The sequence below is a fragment of the Macrotis lagotis genome, chromosome 3 (genome assembly GCF_037893015.1).
Source record: "Macrotis lagotis isolate mMagLag1 chromosome 3, bilby.v1.9.chrom.fasta, whole genome shotgun sequence".
Classification (NCBI taxonomy): domain Eukaryota; kingdom Metazoa; phylum Chordata; class Mammalia; order Peramelemorphia; family Peramelidae; genus Macrotis; species Macrotis lagotis.
In genome coordinates, this window is record NC_133660.1 from 216,355,927 (window position 1) to 216,380,615 (window position 24,689).

The 24,689-nt window shown below is 39.2% G+C and overlaps 1 protein-coding gene across 3 annotated transcripts in view; it reads left to right on the forward strand.

Annotated features, from left to right (window-relative positions):
• SORCS2 (sortilin related VPS10 domain containing receptor 2) overlaps positions 1–24,689 on the forward strand; it is a 1,216,578-nt gene that overhangs the window by 1,176,935 nt on the left and 14,954 nt on the right. For all 3 annotated transcript variants that reach the window (XM_074229834.1, XM_074229835.1, XM_074229836.1), the window contains exons 24-25: positions 6,466–6,565; positions 8,067–8,169. In XM_074229834.1, the coding sequence (XP_074085935.1) occupies positions 6,466–6,565; positions 8,067–8,169 (203 nt within the window). The remainder of the gene's footprint in view (positions 1–6,465; positions 6,566–8,066; positions 8,170–24,689) is intronic.

A 24,689-nucleotide genomic window follows, 5' to 3' on the forward strand; every position in this document is an offset into this window, starting at 1 on the left:
AGATTCAAAGATGACTGAGGTTTTAAGACTGAGTGATAGAAAGGAAAATGGGGCTCCTCAATAGAAATAGAGAAATTAGGAAAAAAGGGTAGTGTTTTATTTGTTTATTTTTTATTCTCATTTTGTACAAATTTTTTTACATTAATATTCTTGTTTACAAGTAAACAAAATACCCCTCCCCCCATGAATATAGATAGACTTGCGTGGGCGAAAAAAGTAAAGGGGAGAGAAAAAAATTAAAATTAAAAAGATAATAGTAATAATTGTATGTATGGCCAGGTGTTGCAATGGACGAAGCACCAGCCCTGGAGCCACAAGCACCCAAGCCCACATCCAGCCCAGTAGACCCAACAATCACCCAGCCATGTGACATGCAAGCCACCCGATCCCCACTGCCCTGCAAAAACCAAAAAGAAGAAAAAAAAAAGACCCAAAATAAAATAAAATGGTAATCATAGTAGGGGTACCTGGGTGGCAGACAGAGCATTGGCCCTTGAGCCAGGAGGACCTGGGTCCAAATCTGGCCACAGACACCCAAAGATCACCCTGCTATGTGACCCCAAGCAGGCCACCCAGTCCCACTTGCCCTGCACCCTCCCCCAAATAATAATAACAAAAAATATGCTTCAGTCATTGTTCCAACACCAACAACTCTGTCATGAGTGGACCACATTCTTTATGATAAGTCCATCACAAAAGTTACTTCCATATTTTTCCAACGTTGCCATTGCTGATCACAACTCCCTCCTTTCTTATTTCTCCACTACCATGTACTGTATTTTCTCTCTCCTTTCACTCTGACTCTGCTGTAGGGTCGCTGAATGGCGCAGCAGACAGATCCCTGGTCCTGGGGACAAGAAGCCCTGAGCCCCCATACCACCCCTTAGGTCCAGAATCCACCTGGCCCTATGGTCCTGGGCAGGCCTTCCAATCCCAGCCCCTTGCAAGAAGTAAAAAAGAAAATGTGTTATATCTGACCAGTCTCCCCCCCATTGTCCATCCTCTCCTCCTTTATTCACATCCCCACCCCTTCCCCCTGCTCCCCCCTCCTTCTTACTCCAGATGCCTATACCCCATTGAGTATATATGCTGTTTCCTCTCCTAGGCACCTCTGATGAGAGCAAAGGTTCCCTCATGCCCCCTTGCCTCCCCCTTCCATATCATTGCAATAGCTCATTGTAATAAAAAAAATCTTATTATGTGAAATATCTTGGACTATTCCCCCTCTCCTTTTTCTTTCTCCCATTCCATTTCCCTTTTTTTTCTATTGACTCCATTTTTACACCATATTTTATCTTCGAATTCAGCTTTCTCCTGTGCTTCAACTATAAAAGCTCCCTCTACCTGCTCTATTAACTGAGATGGTTCATATGAATATTATCAGTATCATTTTTCTATACATGCAGTTCATCCTCATTAAGTCCCTCATATTTCCCCTTCTCCTCCAATCTCCATGCTTCACCTGAGTCCTGTATCTGAAGATCAAACCTTCTGTTCAGCTCTGGCCATTCCAAAAGGAACCTTTGAAATTCCCCTGGTTCATTGAAAGTCCATCTTTTCCCCTGGAAGAGGACATTCAGCCTTGCTGGGTAGTTCATTCTTGGCTGCATTCTATGCTCTTTTGCCTTCCGGTATATTGTATTCCAAGCCCTACGAGCTTCCAATGTAGCTGCTGCTAAGTCCTGTGTGATCCTGACTGCAGCTGCATGATATTTGAACTGTGTTCTTCTGGCTGCTTGTAATATTTTCTCTTTGACTTGGGAGTTCTGGAACTTGGCTATAATATTCCTGGGGGTTGGTTTTTTGGTATCTCTTTCTCTGGGGGATCGGTGGATTCTCTCCATTTCTATTTTGCCCTCTGCTTCTAGAATATCAGGGCAATTTTCCTGTAGTAATTCTTTGAAAATGATGTCAAGGCTCTTTTCCTGAGCATGAATTTCAGGTATTCCAATAATTTTTAAATTATCTTTCCTAAGTCTGTTTTCCATATCAGTTGTTTTTTCAATGAGATATTTCACATTTTCTTCTAATTTTTCATTTTTTTGGTTTTGAATTTCCTGATTTCTGGTAAATTCATCAATCTCCCTGAATTCTATTCTTTGTCTGAAGGATTTGTTCTCCTCAGAGAGTTTTCTTATCTCTTTTTCCATCTGGCCAATTTTGCTTTTTAAAGCATTTTTCTCCTCAACAACTTTTTGAACTGTTTTATCCATTTAACCTAAGCTGGTTTTTAGCATGCTATTTTCTTCAGCATTTTTTTTGGATTTCCTTGACTAAGCTGCTGACTTCATTTTCATGTTTTTCCTGCATCTCTCTCCTTTCTTTTCCCAGTTTTTCTTCCAACTCCCTCATTTGATTTTCAAAGTCTTTTTTGAGCTCTGTCATAGCCTGAGCCCAATTTCTGTTTTTCTTGGAGTCTTTAGATGCAGGAGCTTGTGCTTCCTCATCTTCACACTGAGTATTTTGATCCTTCTTGGGCTCATTTGCAAAATATTTTTCAATAGTCTTCCTTTTGTTTCTCTGCTTGCTCATTTTCCCAGCCTGGGCCTGGTTTAGGGGTGCTTCCTGAGCTTTTGGGGCACTCCCACAAGGGTCTCAGTGTGTGAGGCTCTGTCCTCCCTCCTGGTCTGTGAATGACCATAAGCGCCCCCCTCTGCCACAGGGCCGAGGTGGGGGTGGGGCCTGTTGTTCCGTGGGGGGGCCTAGACTGCGATCAGGATCTGAATGTGGTCAGAGCCCCAGAGTCCTGTTCCAAAGGCAGAGGACAGAGCTCTGAAGTCTCTCTTCACTCCCCTCCCTCAGCTCAATGGGCTCATGCCCTGGAGGCTCCTGCTTACTGGCTCTGCCTGCTTCTGTTTCCTGGATCAGGGCTGGGGAAAGACCAAGCTGCTCTCTGTGTGCCCTGAGGGCTGGACTCCACGTGCTCCCTCTGGCAGAGGTCCCCCGCTGTTCCCCCACTTTGTGCCCAGTGCTCCTGGGGTGCAGCTCAGGAGACTCCCCCGCTGCTGTGAGCTGCGGCTCCCAGCACCCTGGGGTTGCCTCAGGGAGGCTGAAGTTCTTTCACTCTGGGGGGCCACCCTTCCATTGGGCCACCCCTCTGACCCCAACCCCGGGGAGCAGAGCCTTTCTGCTCTTTTCCAGGTTACCCTGAGTAGGAGAACTGCCTTACTGGGTCCCTTTGTGGGTTCTGTCTCTTGAAAGTTTAGTTAGAGTCCTTAGCTGATGAGTTTTATCAGAGAGCTCCTAAGACTCGATCCCTTCATCTGGCCATCTTGGCTCTGAAGGATAGTGTTTTTTAAGAATACAATGCAATGTCAAAATCCTAGAGCACATATAGTTCATGAGCATTTAGAAAACTGAACAGTTATCTCCAAGATTCTGCATGATGTCTTCTAGAACACTATGATCTCATTGCATTCTCTTTTTTGATTAGACTATTGGATCAGGGAAAACTATGGCCATAGCATTCCTGGATTTCAGTGAGGCATTGGCAAAGCTGCTCATGCTTTCCTTGTATATTCAATAGAGAGACAAGTAGATTTAAAATAAGCAGATCAAAGAGTACTCTTTATGGATTAGTGTCAGTTTGGAGACACATGTCTAATGGAATACCTCCAAGGCCCTCTCCTTGACTCTTTTCTGTTCAATATTTTTTATCAGTTATTTGTATGAAAACATATCTGATATGCTTATGACATTTCCATATAGGTTAGCTGGTGTGCTCACCCATTCAGAAGAAGTAAGAACTCAACAGGCTAGAATATGGACCCACTTCTAAAAAGATGAAATTTAATAAGCTTAACAGTTGAGTCCTGTACTTGGTTTCAATTATTGAATGGTTCCAAGGAATCTATTTCTAAAGTATAAGATTAAGAATTCAAGAACTGCCAATAGTTTTTGTTCTTAAAGAGCTGGGCATTTTAATGGATACAAGCTCAATATTAGTCAGCAGTGTGATGTGGCAATTAAAAAAGCAAGCTCAAGCTTAGGCTGCAATACTATGGCCAATTACTGTAAGCATATTTTAAAAAGGATGAGGACAGGTTGGGCTATAGCCAAATGACCTGGGGAAAAGCAGAATAAGCTTAATCCATCTCCCAAATAAATGACTTTTAAAACTTGAAGCAGTTGTCCTGATCCTCTAAGTTTTTTTTTTTAATTCCTTGGATTCTTTCTTTCCCATTACCTTTACTGTGCTGGTCACCTTTTCCAGATTCCCTATGAACTTCCTAAAATATGTAACCCAAAATTAAATAGAAATTGAATTCATCCAGAGTTAGGATTACTAAATGCAGAATTCAGGTCTGCAGGAGATGGATGAAAGAGATAGAATTCCAAATAGAATCATTGTGTCCTAGAACAAGAAGAGACCCTAGAGGTCATCTAATTCAATTTCATTTTTTTTAGTTTTTACAAGGCAATAGGGTTTAAGTGGCTTGCCCAAGGTCACAAAGCTAGGTAATTATTAAGTGTATGAGGCTGAATTTGAACTCAGGTCCTCCTGATTCCAGGGCCGGTGCTCTATCCACTGAACTACCTAGCTGCCCCCAATCTCATTTTTAAAAGTATAAGCATAAGAATAGACAATGAAATTAGTTGCAGAGAAATATGTAACAAAGGACACATGAAGCTGATTTTATATGGAGGTTTGCTTGGAAAGAAGCTTAATTTTCAAAATTGAGATTCACAAATTCTTGACTTTGTCCTACCTTTATTTGCTGGTCAGATGGAAGAGGGAGTAAGAACTAGAACTGTGATTTCCTTGGTTTAGATAGCTCCTCAGAAAAAAACTCTCCCAATTCAGAATGATATTCTTGGAGAACTATAAAATATGAAGCAATTTAGTGACTTACCTAGGGTCACATAGTCAAGATTTATCCTAGGCACAACCTGAACACAGATCTTCCTGACTAAGACTAACTCTATGTCTAATATGCCAAGCTGCTTTTCATTTAGAAGTGAGAAAATCACAGCCCAGAGAGAATTGACTTTTCTAAGTTACCTAGCATGTTAGTACAGTCAAATTTCCTGACTCCAGACCCAAAGCTTTTTCCATTATACCCATGGGGGTGAAATGAAGCTTCAGTTGCTGGAGGGACCTAGATTAATATAGAGGACAAATAAATCAGGGTCTGATAGCCTAGAAAATTACCACTCCTGAAAGTACTTAAAGACATTTATCTTCTTCTATTGCTAAGCCAATGGGCATTTTTAATAATAATGCTATTTTGTAGCAATGTAGACAATCATATTTCAGGCTATTTGATCTGCATTAGGAAAAGTAAATATATGACTGAGAATTTTATGTGAGTAGATAAAGACAAATGCCCTTCCTTAATAAGATGCCCCAGAAACCAGGAGCATGAGAGTTTGAGAAATCATGACAAAATGCCTGTTGTCACCAAACAATTGTACAAACAGTTGTACCCAATGTGCAGCAAATCAGAAATGATAGAAGAGTTAAATTGCCCCATGGCTCTGGTCAGGAACCTGTGCATATCGGGGAAAGTTTAATAAGAACTATTCAATGAACAAGTTACAATTCCCCACCGTCTATGCAATAGTGCATGTAAGTGCAATGCTGACAAATACAGTGAGCAGAAGAGGCTAATAGGTTCAGCAAGGGAAAGGATGAGACCATCAACATTTATCATTTGCAGCACCGATGGGTTGCAAGGATTGGAGTTTGCTTTTCAGCTAACAGTATCTGAAGGTTACAACCCATTCATTGCAGCTGATCTGTTGACATCTGGAGTCTATGACATGGAACAAAAAAGATTTTCTTCCCATCATAGAAGCATAGATTCATTAAGTTTCTGAATTGGAATGGGCCCAAAAGGCCATCTATTCCAATCACCTGCCCAATGCATGCCTTCCCTTCTGCAAGACAATATACCTAACAGCCATTTTTCTGGGTTCAGAGGCCCTGCATTTGGTGAGAAACTCAAAGAACTACAAATTTTTTATTTTAGGACATAAGAAATTTGAATTTGAAGAGATCTCTGTCCTGTACTGTCATTTTTCAGATGACTAATCTGGAAGTATTCAAAATAAGATTCAAGGTCCTATCTTCTAAACTTCAAAATCAGTCATCTATCCATTAAACTCTACTGTTTTTTATTTAACAAGAATTTTTCTCTTTCCAGAAGGGTTAAATAACTTGCTCAACATAGCACAGCTAATAATCGGGGCAATGGGGAGTAGCCTTTGACATGGGACAACTGCAAACACAACAGTAATGAGAATGAGAATCATGAGCAAGTCACTTCATTCTGGGCCTCAGTTTCTTTATAAGACAGAGATAAACCCAATACTCCTATCTCTTTAGATTATTTTGCTCTATAGAAAAGTGAACTTTTAATATTCCACTTAGCATTGTTTTTGATCAGCAGTTCTTAAGATTTGAGTGTGCAAGCCATCCCAAATAAAATATCTGTTCCTTGCTTTATTTACTTTTTGTTTCAGAGGATCATGGCCATCAAGCAAGTCTTGAATGCCCACAATATCAGCTTTTTCCTAAGAGGAGGCTTCTGGATACTCGTAACACTACGGGAAACAGATGCAGGTAAAGCCAGAATATCTATTATTCTTGCCTCAGACATTGGGAGTAGAAGGTTGAACAATTAATTCACTGATTAGATTCTGGAACCCACCAGCATAATTTAAGGATTAAATGATCTGGTGATACCATTAACCTGTCAGCTACCTAACCATTTCTACTCATATTTACTTTGAAGATAGGTTATTTATTGGGAACAAAATCTGACTTTCCCTTTGATCTCATTAATATTGCTAAAGCATTTCTTCATCTACAAAACAAGGACTTTGGTCTCTGCCAAGTTCTACCATAGTAAGCTCAACATTTGAAGGTCTCTCCTAAAGCTCCTACTTGATGGTTTCAGCTCCTCCTCATCTCTAAAGCCAATATTCTCTGACTTATAAAAAAAGGGTTAACAATCATACATGAAAAATGAAATCAAAAGAGTTGTAATTAATGGATACAGGTTTCTACTGTGCCCATGAAACTAAGCTCTTTGATCCTTTAATTCCTATGAGTTCTCAATTTCTCTTTTTTCCTTCTTGATTTTATTTTTTTCCATGTTTGAATGTTAACCTCAATAGGGCCTGAAGAGCTTTCCTTTGTTCTCCAAATATCTACCTTTTTCCCCAATCTGAGTTTTATTGATGGTTTTTATTTTTATATCACAGTAATTTCTGAATATATCCCTTCTTTCTCTCAGCTATGCCTCACAACAAATATTTTTAAAAGAAAAAAACAAAAAAGCAGTTTACTAAAAACAAGTTAACTCATCAGTCACAACTGATAAGATTAGAAATTTTCCACATCCATAACCCCCTACTATTCTGTTAGAAAATACAGCTGATTGCCTAAGGGAAGGGACTAAATGCAATTTTCCTTGGTCCCAAGGAAACCTAAATCCTATAGCCAATGAAATACAACTACCAAGTTTTGATTTAAGTTAGCAATTCTCATCCTTTTTTGTGCCTTTGAAAATCTGATGAAGTCTCTGTTTCCCCTTCTCAGAATGATATTTTGTAATGATTTAATATTTTATTTTCCCTCCAATTATATACAAATATTTTAATATTTAATACATAAAACAAAATAGATATTATTATTTTAGAAACCAATTATATTGAAAGGTTTATCAAAATACATTTTTAAAGTTCACAGACCATCCTTCCCACATTAAGAACCTTTCATTTAAATTAAGAGGCTCACTGAATGTCAGAGCTGGAAGGAACCTGGCTACTTAAACGTAGATTGCTTGAATTTAAAGGGACCTTAGAAATCCCATATGCTTCATTTCCCAAAAGAGGAAACTGAGTCCATGAGTATGGAAGTGACTGCCCAAAGGTCACATTCCTTGAAATCCTTTTCTAACCAATCCTCTTCAGAGCCTGGCATCTCCAATTTAAGCTGTAAATTTTCTAAACCCCCAAGGATATAATTAGAATTCCAGGTCATGGATCTTTACTCAAAATAAGTTGGATAGCAGTGAATTTCACAGAGACAATCTCCTAACCATCTCATTGGTTTACAGATTCTCAAAGGATTGGAGGAGGAGGTGGATATTGGGCCCTCATTGTTCTTTTCCTTATCTGCCTATTTGCAGTGGGAGCATTTATCCTTTACAAATTCAAAAGGTAAGTCCACTTTCATTTCTTCAATTCAGAGAAATTATAGATGAATATAGCATGTAATGAAGTTGTTTCTCTGTGTAAACAGCATTGGAAATCCTCAGTGTGTTGTAAGGAGTATTCCTTGCCTCCAGAATATCACCCTCATTTTTTGTCATTAGAGTCTGAGATTCCACCATTTGAGCTCCTCCACAGCTCTAGTTGAAGGCATCATGCCCTTTATAAATTCACATAATGGTAGAAAACCCAAGAATTCACTTATCATTCATTCCCACTTCATTACAAAAAGATTCATAACAGTTGAAGTAGAAAGAGCTTGGGTCTTCCAAGTCAAAGATCTCCCTCACATTTGTTACCTGAATGAAACTGAGCACCTTATCTCTGAGCATTAGTTTCCTGGTCTATAAAATATCGAGGTCATATTATATTATCTCTAAGATCACTTCTAGTTATAAAATTCTGTGAATTTGACTGTTCCAACCTAACACCAAGCTGAAGCATCTTCAAGTAGCATGCAACACACCTCCATGAAATGAATGAAAAAGAAGGTACTTTTTGCCAGGTTAGGAATAAAAATATAATTGTGGTTCATTTCCTGACATCAAGGAACCTATGTTCTAATGGATATGGGAATAATCCATATAGGATAGCAGTGACCAGGGAAGGGACTTTTGGTCTAGAGAGTCACATTAATGAATGAAAAGTGAGGTAGGCATTTAGTTTATCCCTTCCAGAAGCAATACTAGTCTTGCTTTGATTACTGAGTAGAGAGTAGGAGATGAAAAGCAGAAAGGGAAAATCATTTGGGTGCTATAGGAGGTGAGGTGATACCTTGAAGTAAAGAAGTATTGTAGGAGGATTCACTGGAATAACTCATGACTCCGACCCTGGAGTGCTATGAAAGTGAACATAGATTTATTTAAAAGTCATTATAACACAAAAGAAAAAGTGAGAGATAGCTAAAAGTTCCTTAAAGGTCATGTGGTTTTGGGAACAGCAGGTTACCCAGGCAGGCTAGAGACTGATTAGCTCTCACATAGAAGTCAGAGAGGTAAAGGTGGTAAATACCTGCCCTCAGGATCCATAGGAGGGGTGGCATTTTGGGAGTGTATTGGAGAGCTGTGGCTATTGGATAAGTTCTTAGTTGGTTTAATGTGACAAACTAACCTGCATGTATAATCTAGTATTCAACTTGTTCCACTGATGAGTGAATGTCCAGGGTCAGAGTAAAGGTGAAATGCAGAAAAAGATTACAAAATTTATTTCCAATTATAATATTTCTATATGCCCATAATTCCCTGCATTCAAAAGACCTAAGAATGGAGTGTTTTCCAGGAATGGATACATAAGGCAAGCCTAATACATTATTTAGAACATCATTTCAAGTGCTAAGTACATAAGCAGAAACAAAGAGGAAGGGAAAATAAGACAAACAATTTCAGGAGACAGGATAGAATGGAGTTGCACTTCAACTATTCCTGAAGAGTGAGACTGCCTCACACAGTGTTAGCAGTTATGGCAGGAGGGCAGACGGCCAAAAAAAAGTGTAGGTGGGCATCACTATTGTGCCTAACCCATGGGAAGGCCAGTGGTCAGACATTAAGTTATATTGACTCTAACCCAAACCATTCAGGTCTGAATTTATATAGAGTTTTATACAAAATCTGAATGTGACTTTGTTAGGAGATAGCCCCCATTGCCTACGAGGCAAGACTGGGGAGCTAGACAGGGCCATTGAAATCAATTTTCTGAATTGTTAAACAAGTAACAAGGAATGAGGGAGAGCAACCCAAGAAATTTAACCCTGTTTTTGCCATAACAAGCAAGAAGCTTGAGAAGAAGGCATTGGCTGATATGTGAGTCAATTATGGCCAGTGTGTGTGTGTGTGGGTGCTATCAGGTATGAGAGTGGTCAAGAATATAAGATCCTCTTTTAGAAACTTGCCTGATACCTATCCCCAGGGATCTGAAAGGTTGATATAGGGAAGAAGACATTAAGGAGAATTGTTTGTCCCTCGGGGAAGGAGAACTATGAGCTACAAGTTGCAGAGGCTGATTTAGACTGATGTAAGGAAGAACTTTCAAACATTTAGAGCTACTCAAAAGTGGAAGCAGTGGCAATGGCTGGAAGTCCCATGGGTCTTCAAGCAAAGGCTTAACAACAATCTGTCCTGCAGAGGAGGAAATTCTTGGTCACAGAAAGATTGATATCAGATGAGGTTTGAGAATACTTTCAACTGAGTCTATGATTCTTAGTGGAATTGAAAGAACATGATGATACAAGTGGATATATTTTGTTTGTTGAAGGGAAGAGTGAAGGCTAAAAACCCCTTCCAAATAAATATGAAGCCCACCCATTAATCAGATAACCAATAGACATATATGCTATGGGCCAGGGCAGCTGGGTAGCCCAATGGATAGAGCACAAAGCTTGAAATCAGGAAGACTCATCATGAGTTCAACTCTCTCTCAGATCCTTATTAGCTGTGTGACATTGGGTAAATCAATTCGCCCTTTTTGCCTCAGTTTCTTCATTTTTCAAATGAACTAGAGGGAAAAAATGGCAAACCTCTCCAGGATATTTGCCAAGAAAACCCCAAATGAGGTCATGGAGAGTCAGAATATGATTGAATACACATTTCCAATTTACTCTTAGGTTAGACTTCAATCATGAATACAATAAATCCAGACCCTCCTGAGTAGGAAAAATTTAAAGTCCCATACCCACTCTGAGGAAAGGCATTATGCCTTGCTGGAATAGTTTTAGAAGTGACTATCATCCATTTATCTCCATCTTCCCTGTGACAAACCTGCCTTTGGCTCTAAATTATAATGAAGGCTGCCGCTTTATGGGAGGTGAGGAATCTTGATTTGGTGCCCACCAAAGACTGAGAGTCCCACTGAGCTGTTTTGGGTACCCCACCACATTGCAACATGCTGTAAAGATGGTTGATGTGCACAATAATATTATCTTGATGGAAACCCAGCCAAAAACTGGCCTTATGGCTCATAAAACCGCCAGGAGCATCCATTACCAGATACCAGGGATTTATACCCCTTCATTAGCCCTGGGGTCAGGCACAATTAGACACCAACACAATTACCCAAAGATAAATGGAGCAGGGAATATTTTGCGTTGGGTTTTTTCCCCTGTAAGAAGAAACAAAAGTCTCCCCCGGGACCATATGCCATTCTAGAAGTCTGTGTTAGCATCTTTCCTTTTGATGTAGGTGTGTAGTAGAGCACAAAAACTTCCACTCCCCCATCCTTTAATTTTAGTGGGGGGGGGGAGTTTAAAATGATTTTGCCCTTGGAAATTACAAGGGGGATTAAATTTTCATTTAGATTTACTTTGTGCTGCTACTGATGAGAATTTAAGAAAAACAAACAGGTCTTCTCTGAGAAGCTGATGATTGGATTCTGAAACCTGTGGATTAGTTGGCAAATATGCCCAAGGTTAGACCTGATGAAATCTGACTGACAGAATGATTATTCTTTAAAATACCACATAGTTTTGATGCAATGAAAAAATAAATAAATAAAAGAGCTCTCTATTAAATCTCTTCCAAATTCCCTCTAATTAACATTTAAAAGAATCCATGAATATATACCTGGACAATAAATAAGAGTTTCCATTATAACAAACAGATATTAATAATTCCAACAGTATCCATTTCTATGTCAATAAAGCTTAAAATGTTTACAAAGCACTTTTCTTGTAATCACCTGGGTTTGTTTGTTTGTTTGTTTTTGCAAGGCAATGGGGTTAAGTGGCTTGCCCAAGGCCACACAGCTAGGTAATTATTAAGTGTCTGAGGCTAGATTTGAACTCAGGTTCTCCTGACTCCAGGGCTGGTGCTCTATCCACTGCGCCACCTAGCCACCCCCCCCTGTAATCACCTATTAGACTGTATTACCAGTCCCTGTTTACAGATGAGGTAACTGAGGTACAGCTAAGTACAGAGACTTGAATGGTAAAATAATAATGAAGTTATTATTTCAGTCCAGTATAAATATCTCTTTTCCTATTACTGCTACTAGAAAAAGCTTAATATAGTACAAAATGCACTGGCTTTTCATTCAGGCAATACCCATTTATTAAATACCTACTATATGTACATGGGAGATACAAAGAAAGACAAAAACCAGTCCTTCACTTCAAGGTAGTCACAGACTAAAAAGAGAGACATGCAAACAACTATATCCAAGCATGTTATCTTCAGGAAAAATTAGAAACAATCAACAGGGGACATCTGGGTGGTGCAGTGGATAGAACACCAGAGTATCTGAGTTCAAATCTGACCTCAGACACTTTTTTTTTTTGCAAGGCAAATGGGGTTAAGTGGCTTGCCCAAGGCTGCACCGCTAGGTTATTATTAGGCCCTGCCTCTAGGGCTGGTGCTCTATCCACTGCACCACCTAACCACTCCTGGCCTCAAACACTTAATAATTACCTAGCTGTGTGGCCTTGGGCAAGTCACTTAACCCCATTGCCTTGAAAAAAACTAAAAAAGAAAATAAAAATTTAAAAAATTTTTAAAAACTATCAACAGAGGAAATCACTGGCATTAAGGGAGATCAGAAAGGTCTTATCATAGAAGATAAGATTTTAGCCAGGACACAAAAGAAGCAGAGATGAAAGTGGGAGAGAATTCAAGGCATGGAGAACACCAGTGGGAAAACTTTGTATGAGGTGAATATCATTAGACTGTGGACTATGCTACCAGGAATGAGATGTAAGAAAAGTGGAAAGGCAGGAGGTGGAGCAGCTGGGTAAGGGCTTCAAATGCTAAGCAGAATGTTTTATATTTCATCCTGGAGGTGATATGGAGTTATTGGACTTTAATGAATAAGGAAGTGACATGGTCATACATATAGTTTAGGAAGATCACTTTCACAACTAAATGGGAATAGATGGAGAAGGGAGAAACTTGAGACAGGGAGATCAATCAGAAGATTATTGTAATGGTTCAGGAACGTCATCATGAAGGTCATCACAGAGTTAAGACAATGTTGGAGAAAAAGATATCAGAAAGAGATATTACCAAGATAAAAATGGCGGGATTTAGCAATGGATTGATTGAGAAGTCAGGGAAAGCAGAGTGTTGAGAATAATATCTAGATTGTAAGTGTGGGTAACTGGGAGGAGGAGGAGGATGCTATCCATAATAATAAGGAAATTCAGAAATGGGGATGGCTTTGGGAGAAAGATGACAAAGTTTTGGATATGATGAATTTAAGTTGACTATAGCACTTCCAATTTGAGATATTTAATAAAGCAGTTAGAAATGTGATTCTGGGGGGGGGGGCGGAGCCAAGATGACGACATGAAGGGATCGAGTCTTAGGAGCTCTCTGATAAAAACTCATAAACTAAGGACTCTAACTAAACTTTCGAGAGACAGAACCCAGAAAGGGACCCAGCGAGGCAGTTCTCCTACTGAAGGTAACCTGGAAAAGAGCATAAAGGCTCTGCTCCCTGGGGTCGGAGGGGTGGCCCCCCAGAGGGGTGGCCCGCCAGAGCCAAAGAACTTGAGCCTCCCGGAGGCAGCCCCAGGGCGCTGGGAGCCCCAGCTCACAGCAGCAGGGGAGTCTCCTGAGCTGCACCCTGGGGAGCACCGGGCACAAAGTGGGGGAACAGCAGGGGACCTCTGCCAGAGCAAGCACGTGGAGCCCAGCCCTCAGGGCACACAGCCAGCAGCCTGGTCTTTCGGCAGCCTAGACCAGTAAGCAGGAGCCCCCAGGGTATGCGCTCATTGAGCTGAGGGAGGGGAGTGAAGAGAGAGAGACTGCCCAGCTCTGTCCTCTGCCCCTGGAACAGGACTCTGGGGCTCTGACCACATTCAGATCCTGATCGCAGTCTAGGCCCCCCCATAGAACAGCAGCCCCCGCCCACCTCAGCCCCTTGGCAGAGGGGGGCGCTTATGCTCATTCACAGACCAGGAAGGAGGACAGAGCCTCACACACTGAGACCCTTGTGGGAGTGCCCCAAAAGCTCAGGAAGCACCCCGAAAAAACAGGCTTAGGCTGGGAAAATGAACAAACAAAGAAACACGAGGAAGACCATTGAGAAATATTTTGCAAATGAGCCCAAGAAGGATCAAAATACTCAGTGTGAAGATGAGGAAGCACAAGCTCCTGCATCTAAAGACTCCAAGAAAAACAGAAATTGGGCTCAGGCTATGACAGAGCTCAAAAAAGACTTTGAAAATCAAATGCGGGAGTTGGAAGGAAAACTGGGAAAAGAAAGGAGAGAGATGCAGGAAAAACATGAAAATGAAGTCAGCAGCTTAGTCAAGGAAATCCAAAAAAAATGCTGAAGAAAATAGCATGCTAAAAACCAGCTTAGGTCAAATGGATAAAACAGTTCAAAAAGTTATTGAGGAGAAGAATGCTTTAAAAAGCAAAATTGACCAGAAGGAAAAAGAGATAAGAAAACCTTCTGAGGAAAATAAATCCTTCAAACAAAGAATAGAACTCAGGGAGACTGATGAACTTACCAGAAATCAGGAATCAATACTTCAAAACCAAAAAAATGAAAAATTAGAAGAAAATGTGAAATATCTCATTGAAAAAACAACTGATATGGAAAACAGACTTAGGAAAGATAATTTAAAAATTATTGGAATACCTGAAAGTCATGCTCAGGAAAAGAGCCTTGACATCATTTTCAAAGAATTACTACAGGAAAATTGCCCTGATATTCTAGAAGCAGAGGGCAAAATAGAAATGGAGAGAATCCACCGATCCCCCAGAGAAAGAGATACCAAAATACCAACCCCCAGGAATATTATAGCCAAGTTCCAGAACTCCCAAGTCAAAGAGAAAATATTACAAGCAGCCAGAAGAACACAGTTCAAATATCATGGAGCTGCAGTCAGGATCACACAGGACTTAGCAGCAGCTACATTGGAAGCTCGTAGGGCTTGGAATACAATATACCGGAAGGTAAAAGAGCTTAGAATGCAGCCAAGAATGAACTACCCAGCAAGGCTGAATGTCCTCTTCCAGGGGAAAAGATGGACTTTCAATGAACCAGGGGAATTTCAAAGGTTCCTTTTGGAATGGCCAGAGCTGAACAGAAGGTTTGATCTTCAGATACAGGACTCAGGTGAAGCATGGAGATTGGAGGAGAGGGGGGAAATATGAGGGACTTAATGAGGATGAACTGCATGTATAGAAAAATGATACTGATAATATTCATATGAACCATCTCAGTTAATAGAGCAGGTAGAGGGAGCTTTTATAGTTGAAGCACAGGAGAAAGCTGAATTCAAAGATAAAATATGGTATAAAAATGGAGTCAATAAGAAAAAAGGGAAATGGAATGGGAGAAAGAAAAAGGAGAGGGGAATAGTCCAAGCTATTTCACATAATAAGATTTTTTTTATTACAGTGAGCTATTGCAATGATATGGAAGGGGGGAGGCAAGGGGGAATGAGGGAACCTTTGCTCTCATCAAAGATGGCTAGGAGAGGAAACAGCAAATATACTCAATGGGGTATAGACATCTGGAGTAAGAAGGAGGGGGGAGCAGGGGGAAGGGGTGGGGATGTGAATAAAGGAGGAGAGGATGGACCATGGGGGGAGAGCGGTCAGATGTAACACATTTTCTTTTTTACTTCTTGCAAGGGGCTGGGATTGGAAGGCCTGCCCATGACCATAGGGCCAGGTGGATTCTGGGCCGAAGGGGTGGTATGGAGGTTCAGGGCTTCTTGGCCCCAGAACCAGGGATCTGTTTGCTGCGCCACTCAACTACCCTACAGCAGAGTCAGAGTGAAAGGAGAGAGAAAATACAGTACATGGTAGTGGAGAAACAAGAAAGGAGGGAGTTGTGATCAGCAATGGCAACATTGGAAAAATATGGAAGTAACTTTTGTGATGGACTTATCATAAAGAATGTGATCTACTCATGACAGAGTTGATGGTGTTGGAACAAAGACTGAAACACATTTTTTGTTATTATTATTTAGGGGAGGGTACAGGGCAAGTGGGGCTGGGTGGCCTGCCTGGGGCCACATAGCAGGGTGATCATTGGGTGTCTGGGGCCAGATTCAGACCCAGGTGCTCCTGCCTCAAGGGCCAATGCTCTGTCTGCCACCCAGCCACCCCTACTATTATTACTATTTTATTTTATTTTGGGTCTTTTTTTTTTCTTCTTTTTGGTTTTTGCAGGGCAGTGGGGATCAGGCTTGCATGTCACATGGCTGAGTGATTATTGGGTTTACAAGGCTGGATATGGACTCGGGTGCTCGTGGCTCCAGGGCTGGTGCTTCGTCCATTGCACCACCTGGCCATACCTACAATTATTACTATTATTTTTTTTAGTTTTAATTTTTTTCTCCCCCCTTTATTTTTTTGCCCAAGCAAGTCTATCTATATTCATGGGGGGAGGGATATTTTGTTTACTTGTAAACAAGTATATTTTATTAATGTAAAGAAAAACATTTGTACAAAATGAGAACAAAAAATAAATTTAACGGTTCCATCCAAAAAAAAAAAAAAAAGACCTTAGAGGGGCAGCTAGGTAGTGCAGTGAATAGAGCACTTGCTCTATCAGGAAGATAGAAAGGACCTTAGAGGTCATATTGTCTCTAAAATTTACAGATGAGTAAACTGAATTATGAAGAGGTCAATTGATTTGTATGAAGTGATATAGGCATTACATGTTAGAAGAGGGATTCAAACTCAGGATCTCTGGCTCCAAATCCACTGTTATTAGGCTGACTGATAAGTGTCTAGGGGATTCAGCTTGTCAAATAAACCATGATTTTGCATCTGAAAAAAAAAAAGAAATGTGATTCGGGGGGGGGGTAGAAGAGAGGTTAAATTTGGGTAAAAGATTTAACAATCAATAGCACAGAAATGAGAAACCTGAGCATGAATCCTACCTTTAATTCTTATCTATCGGACCATCCTACCTTTAATTTTTATCTATGTGACCATGGACAAATTATTTCATGTCTATGATTGTTCATTTTCTTATCTGTAGAACAGGGCTAGGAGGCAGCTAGGTGAATCAGTGGGCAGGGTGCTGAGACTGGAATCAAGAAGGCCTAAGTTCAAATACGACCTTAGACACTTAATATCTGTATGACCTGAGCAAGTCATTTTGCTTCTATTTTCCTTAATCCACCAGAGAAGAAACTAGAAATGAATATAGCATCTTTGCCAAGAAAATCTAATGGAAAATATTGGCATACTATTATCTACTATATGATCCTCCCTCAGGTACATCTGAACGATTGAACAACACCAAAACTAGGAATAAAAATGCTTTAAATATCTCACTGTGGCTATTGGCAAGAAGTACTTTGTAAACCTCAAAAGGTGGGATAACCGTCACATTCATCATCATTGGCCCTTGTGTGTGATTTCATCAATATGAAAAATCCAAGCATAGAAATTCTTTCCATCAATTCAGATCAGCATCTACCCTAAAATTCAGTCTTTCAAAAGTTGTCAGGAGGATTAAGAGATTAAATGAGTTCCTTCCAGCTATTCAGCCAGGATGTTTTGTAAGAACTTATAGCATGCTCTTCTTGACTAAATGTGGCCTCTCTATCTATTATGCCAAATTGCTCCCATTGGTTCACCATTATATGGCACATATGCCTCAACAACATGTATACATTCTAACACATGGGCACTAGAAACTCTCATCAAAATTTGAATCTAATGCTGATAGTTGCCCAGAAACTTTATTTGAAATCAGAATTTAAAATTAACTATTCAAATTGCTATGCAAAAGTTACATTTTGTAACAGATAAACAGGTAAGGAGGACTGTGGTCTGCATTACTTGAAGCAATATTCACATCAGTGAGATCACAGATATACTCATATATTCAATATAAACATTGATTATCCCAAGATGATTTCATCCTCTACCGGAAGAGATTGCAAGCTAGTTCTGAATTTTCATCTTCTGCAATTCTTGTTCATGGCCTTCTACAAATTCTCCCCAGAGGATCTTTTGGTTCTTCTATGAGATCAGGAGTACTAGTGCAAATGTGACCTATTCTTTTCCCTCACTCCATGACCATAAATATTTATTAAATACTTATTATCTTCCAGATTAAGCAATGAGTCATACAAAATAGTCACAAGAAAGCTCTTTCCTTCAAGGACAAGGGAATGTCTACTTTCTTTTTCATTTCTGTGTTCCCTTGATATATTTCGATTCATTTTTTTATTCTTAGAGACAGAATGGCAAAGTGGATAGAGTACTGGATTTAAGAGTCAGTGGGGAGACCTAAGTTCAAATCAAGCCTCAGACATTGTCTAGCTTTGTAACTACAGGCAAGTCACTTAGATTCTCCTTTGCTCTTTGTAGTATTTGCAACCATAATAGTCATGAGCCCAGAAGAGTCACTTGAACAGCAGGAGTAACAATCACTAAGCAGATACCACATTGATTATAGAATCTATATACTTGACTGACCCTTGGTCCTTAAAAGGAAACAGAATTCCAATAAGATAAAGCCACAGAAGAAAGCACAAGAGAAAATAAAAAGATTAGACTACCCAAGAAGAGAAATTCTCCTCAGAAAGAGGAGAAAGTCTCCTCAGAAAGAGGAGAAAGTCTCCTCAGAAAGAGGATAAGTAATGGAAGGGTAGAAAGAACATTGATTCCTGAGTAGGATTCAAATCCTAGCTTTGACTCATTATCTATGTGACCTTGGGCAAGTCCTTTTGCATCTTTGGTTTTCAGTTTCCCCATAATTGAATCTGTGAGGGCTCCTCTAACTCTAAGATGTTACTATTAATACTAACTCCAAAGAGGATCCACTGAGGGAAATTTCTTCCATTTACATAGAAGACATGGGACGTCATAACTGAAGGGAAAGACCTGCATATCTGTGTGATGTCTATTGGAAAATATGTAATGAGCTGCCACTAACTCAGTGTTTTCCAAAGTCCTGTCTTCCACCCTTCTGCTGGACACCTCCTTATTCTCCCTACTATAATTATAGGATCATAGAATTTGGAACTGAAAGGAACTTCAGAGAGCTTCTGATTCACCAGCCCTACCTTTACAAGAGAAGAAACTTGAGGCCAAGAACAGCTAATAGACATACAGAAAGTCATCCAGCTAATGAGTAATAGCAACAAAATTTAAACTTAGTTCCTCTGTTTCAGAGCTCTGCCCTGGCATGATGTCTCTAACAAAAGTGGTCTAACCATGCCAAATCAGTGAGCTGGAACCTATAGATCATGGACTGTTATTTTAAGTTCTCTTATTAAAAACTCATTAATTTCATTTCTGAAACTCCCTCCCAAAGTATTCACATGTACTTGACTGTTCAAGCACTGTTCTCTTTCCTGGATATCTTAAGAAAGTAAAGAAAAGGTCAGCTAGAGGGAAAGATTATTCATAGTGATTGCCTTACTAGAAATGTTATGACAGGATTGTGTTAATATTCTCATATCTAGCTTCCACATCCCTCTTCAGGAGGTCAGGTTTCAAAACTATGGTTCAGGGGTCATGTAACTTAAATGTATCTCAGTTCATTGAAATCTTTATGGCTCTTATGGATTCTTAGAATGATTAGTGTCTGTGAGTAGGTTGTAAATTATAATATTAGCAGCTCACATTGATATACTCTTTTATAGTTTACAGAATATTCCTTCTGCACCAACCACCAACCTACAATGACTTGTAGCTAATGTAACACATGTAGAGAATTTAGCATTTTACAGAGGGGAAACTGAGGATCAGAGAGTAGAAGCAAATTATCCAAAGTTATATGGGAAGTGCCCACAACTGGTAAATGAGGAACCTGTGGTTCATCAAAGTGAAACAGCTAGTCAGTGGCAGAGTGATTGATTACCAACAAAAGGTTAAATTAAGTACATTTTTAACTGAGGAGAAAACAAGGTAATTTGTACACAGGTTTAGGTTCAAAGAATACAAAGGTAGGATGCAACATGACAAACTCTCCTCCACAAAATTCCTCCAAAGAGAACGAGAAAATGCACTGGACTGCATCCTGATGGGCAAAGTCTGAAGAAGTCACAAGGATTCAGTTTTTCAATCCAGCTTAGCAAAGAGAGAGAGATGCTAAAAATGGGAATAGAACTGGACCAAGAACATGCCATGGCTGCTACATTGGCATCTCCAGGAAGAGACTGTACACCAGAGTACTAAATGGAGACAGGAGCCAACTGGTGGCTTTGCCACTCTTTCCCCAATTCTGGGTTACAGATCCAGGGTGGAATGTATTCAATGATGACATTTCTGGTGATATTCCTGGGCAACTTTTAGAGAAAAGAGGAAGTTTAAAAAAATAGCCAGCAATAGCAGAATAATGACTCAGGCCCAGGCACAGAAAATCTAACCCAGAAGAATAACCAACACAAGAATCCTAGACTAAAAGGGAACCTTCAATTCTGCTATTTCAAATCAACAGGATTTTTTCAACTGACTCATAAGGGTTGAGTCCAGTGGCAGTCTACTCTTTCTCAGATCCAAACCCAGGTTAGGAACTTGCAAAGCTTACATGAAGAAGGCAGAAAATAGATTTTGCCAAAGAACAGACCAATCTAGGAGCACTGAAATCTGTCAGGTTCCCAGCAAAGAAAATAGCAAAGGAATTGGCCCAGATCTTCCCTCTAGAAAAGCCACAGAACACAGTCTTAATATTAAGTCTAAAAGCAGAAAGAAATTTAGAAAAATGATTAAACAAACAAATTCCACCATAAAGAATCATTATGGTAGAAGTTCAAGACACATCCCAAAGAAGAAAATTATCCAAAGCAACTTCAAGCAAAGTTTAAAACATAGCCTGTGCAAAAGTTAAACTAGAATAGAAGAGATGAAGCAAAAAAAATTTAAGCTAATTTTTTTAGAAATGAAATGAGAGTTTGGGGCTAAGAATAGAGCGGGGGGAAATCAGATTTATAGAAGAAAAAATTGGAAAGAGAATTTTGATGGTATTTGTCCTTTGTTCCCAAAGGAGACTATGACAAGTGATGCCATGACAAGCACATGAATTGAATTTGATGAAGTCAAAGTCATCAGTGCTAAGTCATCAGCCTCACTTCCTCCTCCCAGAGCCATCTATATCCAGTGGCCAGATATGGATCAGGACAACTGGAGATGGCCCTAGATATGAGGCAGTCAGGGTTAAGTGACTTGCCCAGGGTCACATAGCTATTAAGTGTCAGATGTCTGTGGCTGCATTTGAACTCCCATCCTTCTGACTCCAAAGTCAGTGCTCTATCCACTGCACCACCTAGCTGCCTTGGAAAGACAATTAACAGCTTGGCATAAGAGGCACAGAATCTTGACCAAGCAATTAAACTCCCTGAAAATTAGAGTGGATAAAATAGTAACCAATGACTCCTTGAGGCAATGAGAAATGCTAAAATTAAATCAAAAGATTGAAAAAAATTAGAAAAATAATTTAAGGTATCTCATAGCATAAAGAATTGGCCTAGAAAACAAATTGAGGAAGGAAAATTAAGAATTATTGGATCATCTCAATGCCATTACCAAAAAAGAGGCTATACATCCTTTTTCAAGAAATTTTAAAAGAAAATAGCCCAAATCTCTTAGAATCAAAGGGCAAAATAAAAATGGAAAGACTTTAATTGTCACACCTCATGAGAGAGATCACAAAATTAAAATTCATAATCATAGGAGGGAAAGAAAAAAGATGATTGAGGAATGTAGAAAGGAAGATTGGAGAAGTGAAGAGACCATGTTGCCTTCCACGTGATCTTGATAAAAGAGCCCAGCATTCACTTGATGTCAGTTCCAATTCACAAAGAAAAAAATTCCTTAGTTTCTTCACATATTGGACAATTTATGATTCATTCTGTGTCCTGAGTATTTTGAGATCTAGCCCCAAGAAAGCCACCATCAGAGGGGAGGGACTCAGAAAGTGAGCAGTAGGGGAAAAAAAAGGAGGAAAAAAAATGTTGAAATTACCAGAGACCTCATTATAAGCAGAAAAGTCAATAGGGAAAACACTGACAACAGAAGGAAATATAGCCTCCAAGTTATTAAACAAATTCAGGCCTCTGTGAATAAATACTGTAAAACAAAGGAAAATTAAATAATATTCAATAAGAAAAAAGACCCTGTGGAATTTGAGGAGAACTAGTAGCTACAACACATACTTCCTGAGTGGTTTGAAAGAGAAATGCAAGTCTCATGAGAGAAAAATTTTTGTCCTTCACAGCAAAAAAAAAAAAATAGTAATGTGCAAAATAGAAAAGCTGGAGCAGAGTATCAAGTCTCACCAAAGAAACAGAAGAAAGGATAATGGATTGGGACCACAAATATTCAAAATTAAAGAACAATCTAGGAGAAATGCAAGAAAGAATAACATTAAAAATATACATACAAGCAAAACAATGATTCCAATGACAAAATATAAATAGCCAAAAGATCATAAGTTTCCCAGAACAATATAGTTCACAAAAGCAAAATAAAATAATGTAAGAAAAACACAAGAAGCATTACAAACATAAAATTATTAAGAATTTTTGAACTCAGAAAATGAAATACTAAATTGAAAAAATTCAAAGTTCATCTCCACAAAAAAACTCAAGCCTGCAAACTCCAAGACATATAGTGGCTAAATTCAAAATTATAATTCAAAACTAAGTTCTGCAAGCAATCAGTAGAAAAGCCTTGAAATGTAAAGGAAAGGGGCGGCTAGGTGGTGGATAAAGTAGTAGATAAAGCACCAGCCTTGGAGTCAGGAGTACCTGGGTTCAAATCCGGTCTCAGACACTTAATAATTACCTAGCTGTGTGGCCTTGGGCAAGCCACTTAACCCCATTTGCCTTGCAAAAACCTAAAAAAAATGTAAAGGAATAGAAATTTGAATAATATAAGAATATTCTGCAACCATCAGAAAATGCATGGGGTTTGCAGTGTGCTCTGAAGAGCAATTGTGCTCAGGATGCAGTTCAAGGTGACTTATCCTAAAAATCTGAGCTTAAATATAAATAAAAAAGAAAGACATTCAATAAAAGAGTCATTTGAAACATTCTTAGAAAGAAAATCAGACCTGAAGAAATTATTTGTTTCTTGAACAACCCAGATAACAGAAATACAAAGAAAAAAGGTTCAGCAACCAAGGACCACAACAGCAAAATAGTAACAGCAGAGACCAAAATATATTTTTTAAATATATACAAGGAAACAGAGTTGAAAAGAGAAATCAGGCGAAAGTAATAGTAAATAGACAGATTTGAGCATTATGGACAGAATCTTATACATCCTACTTGCAGATGAATCAGAGTTTTTCTTGGGATTACATTACACAGTGGAAGCGTGCATGAAAAAAAGGAAGGGAAGTATGTGATATGCCCAGGTCAAATCTAAGACTATCAATGATGGGAAAATGATCTTTGTCATCTCTCAAAAAGAGAAAAGACCCTAGAGGAGTGGATGAAGAGGGGCAAAGAGGAGAGAGAGAGAGAGAGAGAGAGAGAGAGAGAGAGAGAGAGAGAGAGAGAGAGAGAGAGACCTTGCTTTGAAGGTTCACTGATTATTCTCCTATGGGAGAAGAGAGATGTTCTGTGAAAAAAAAAAAAAGATGGAGATCTTTATGGTGAGTTGTCTAAGGGAATTTTTATTTGAAAAGACTCTCAGGAAGAGAAGAATTAAAACTCCTGCATCAATTGTCATCTGTGCAAGTGGTAAGACATGGACCTATAGAGATTTTCAGCTACATAATAATGAAGAAAGGTAACCAGGGAAGGGTATAGATCAGTGGTAGGTTGCATTATCATCAGAGGGAGAAGGTCCTGAGGAGAACTGGGAATTATGACACATTTTTCCAGAGTGGTTTGAAAGAGATTTGAGAGTTATTAAGAGTGGAATTTATGTCCTTCACAGCAAAAATAATAATAAATAAATAATGTGCAAAATAGAAAAACTGAGGAGAACTGGGGACTATAATACATGTTTCCGGAGTGGTTTGAAAGAGAAATGAGAGTATGAGAGAAGAATTTTTGTCCTTCATCAAAAAAAAAATTAAGGTGCAAAATAGAAAAGTTGGCCTCTGCAGTAACAAGTCTCACCAAAGAAACAGAATAAAGGACAATGAATTGGGCTATAAATAAACAAAATTCAAAAACAATCTAGGAGAAATGCAAGAAACAATAACATTAAAAGAAAATACATTTTCTATGTAAGCAAAACCTAATGATCTAAATGACAGATGTATAGAGACAACACAAATACCGTAGGTATCCTAGAAGAACACAGTTCACAAAATCTGAATACAAACTTCTGAAGTCAGAAAATGAAATACCAATTGAAAAAATTCAGAAGACAGGGCAAGGTCTGCTCTATCACCTGCAGAAATAGGAATTATTCTAGGTTTGAAGCACAATAAAAAAAGGGGAATCCAAGAGGCAAGTTCTATGATGCATATAAATTACCTAGAGGGCAGAGCCCAGAATGAATATCTCAGAAGTTTCAATTGCATGAGGAATACAGAGACTAGAGAGGGACTGGATAATTGGAGTCATGAACCACAAAATGAGGCTCTAAAAGAGACAG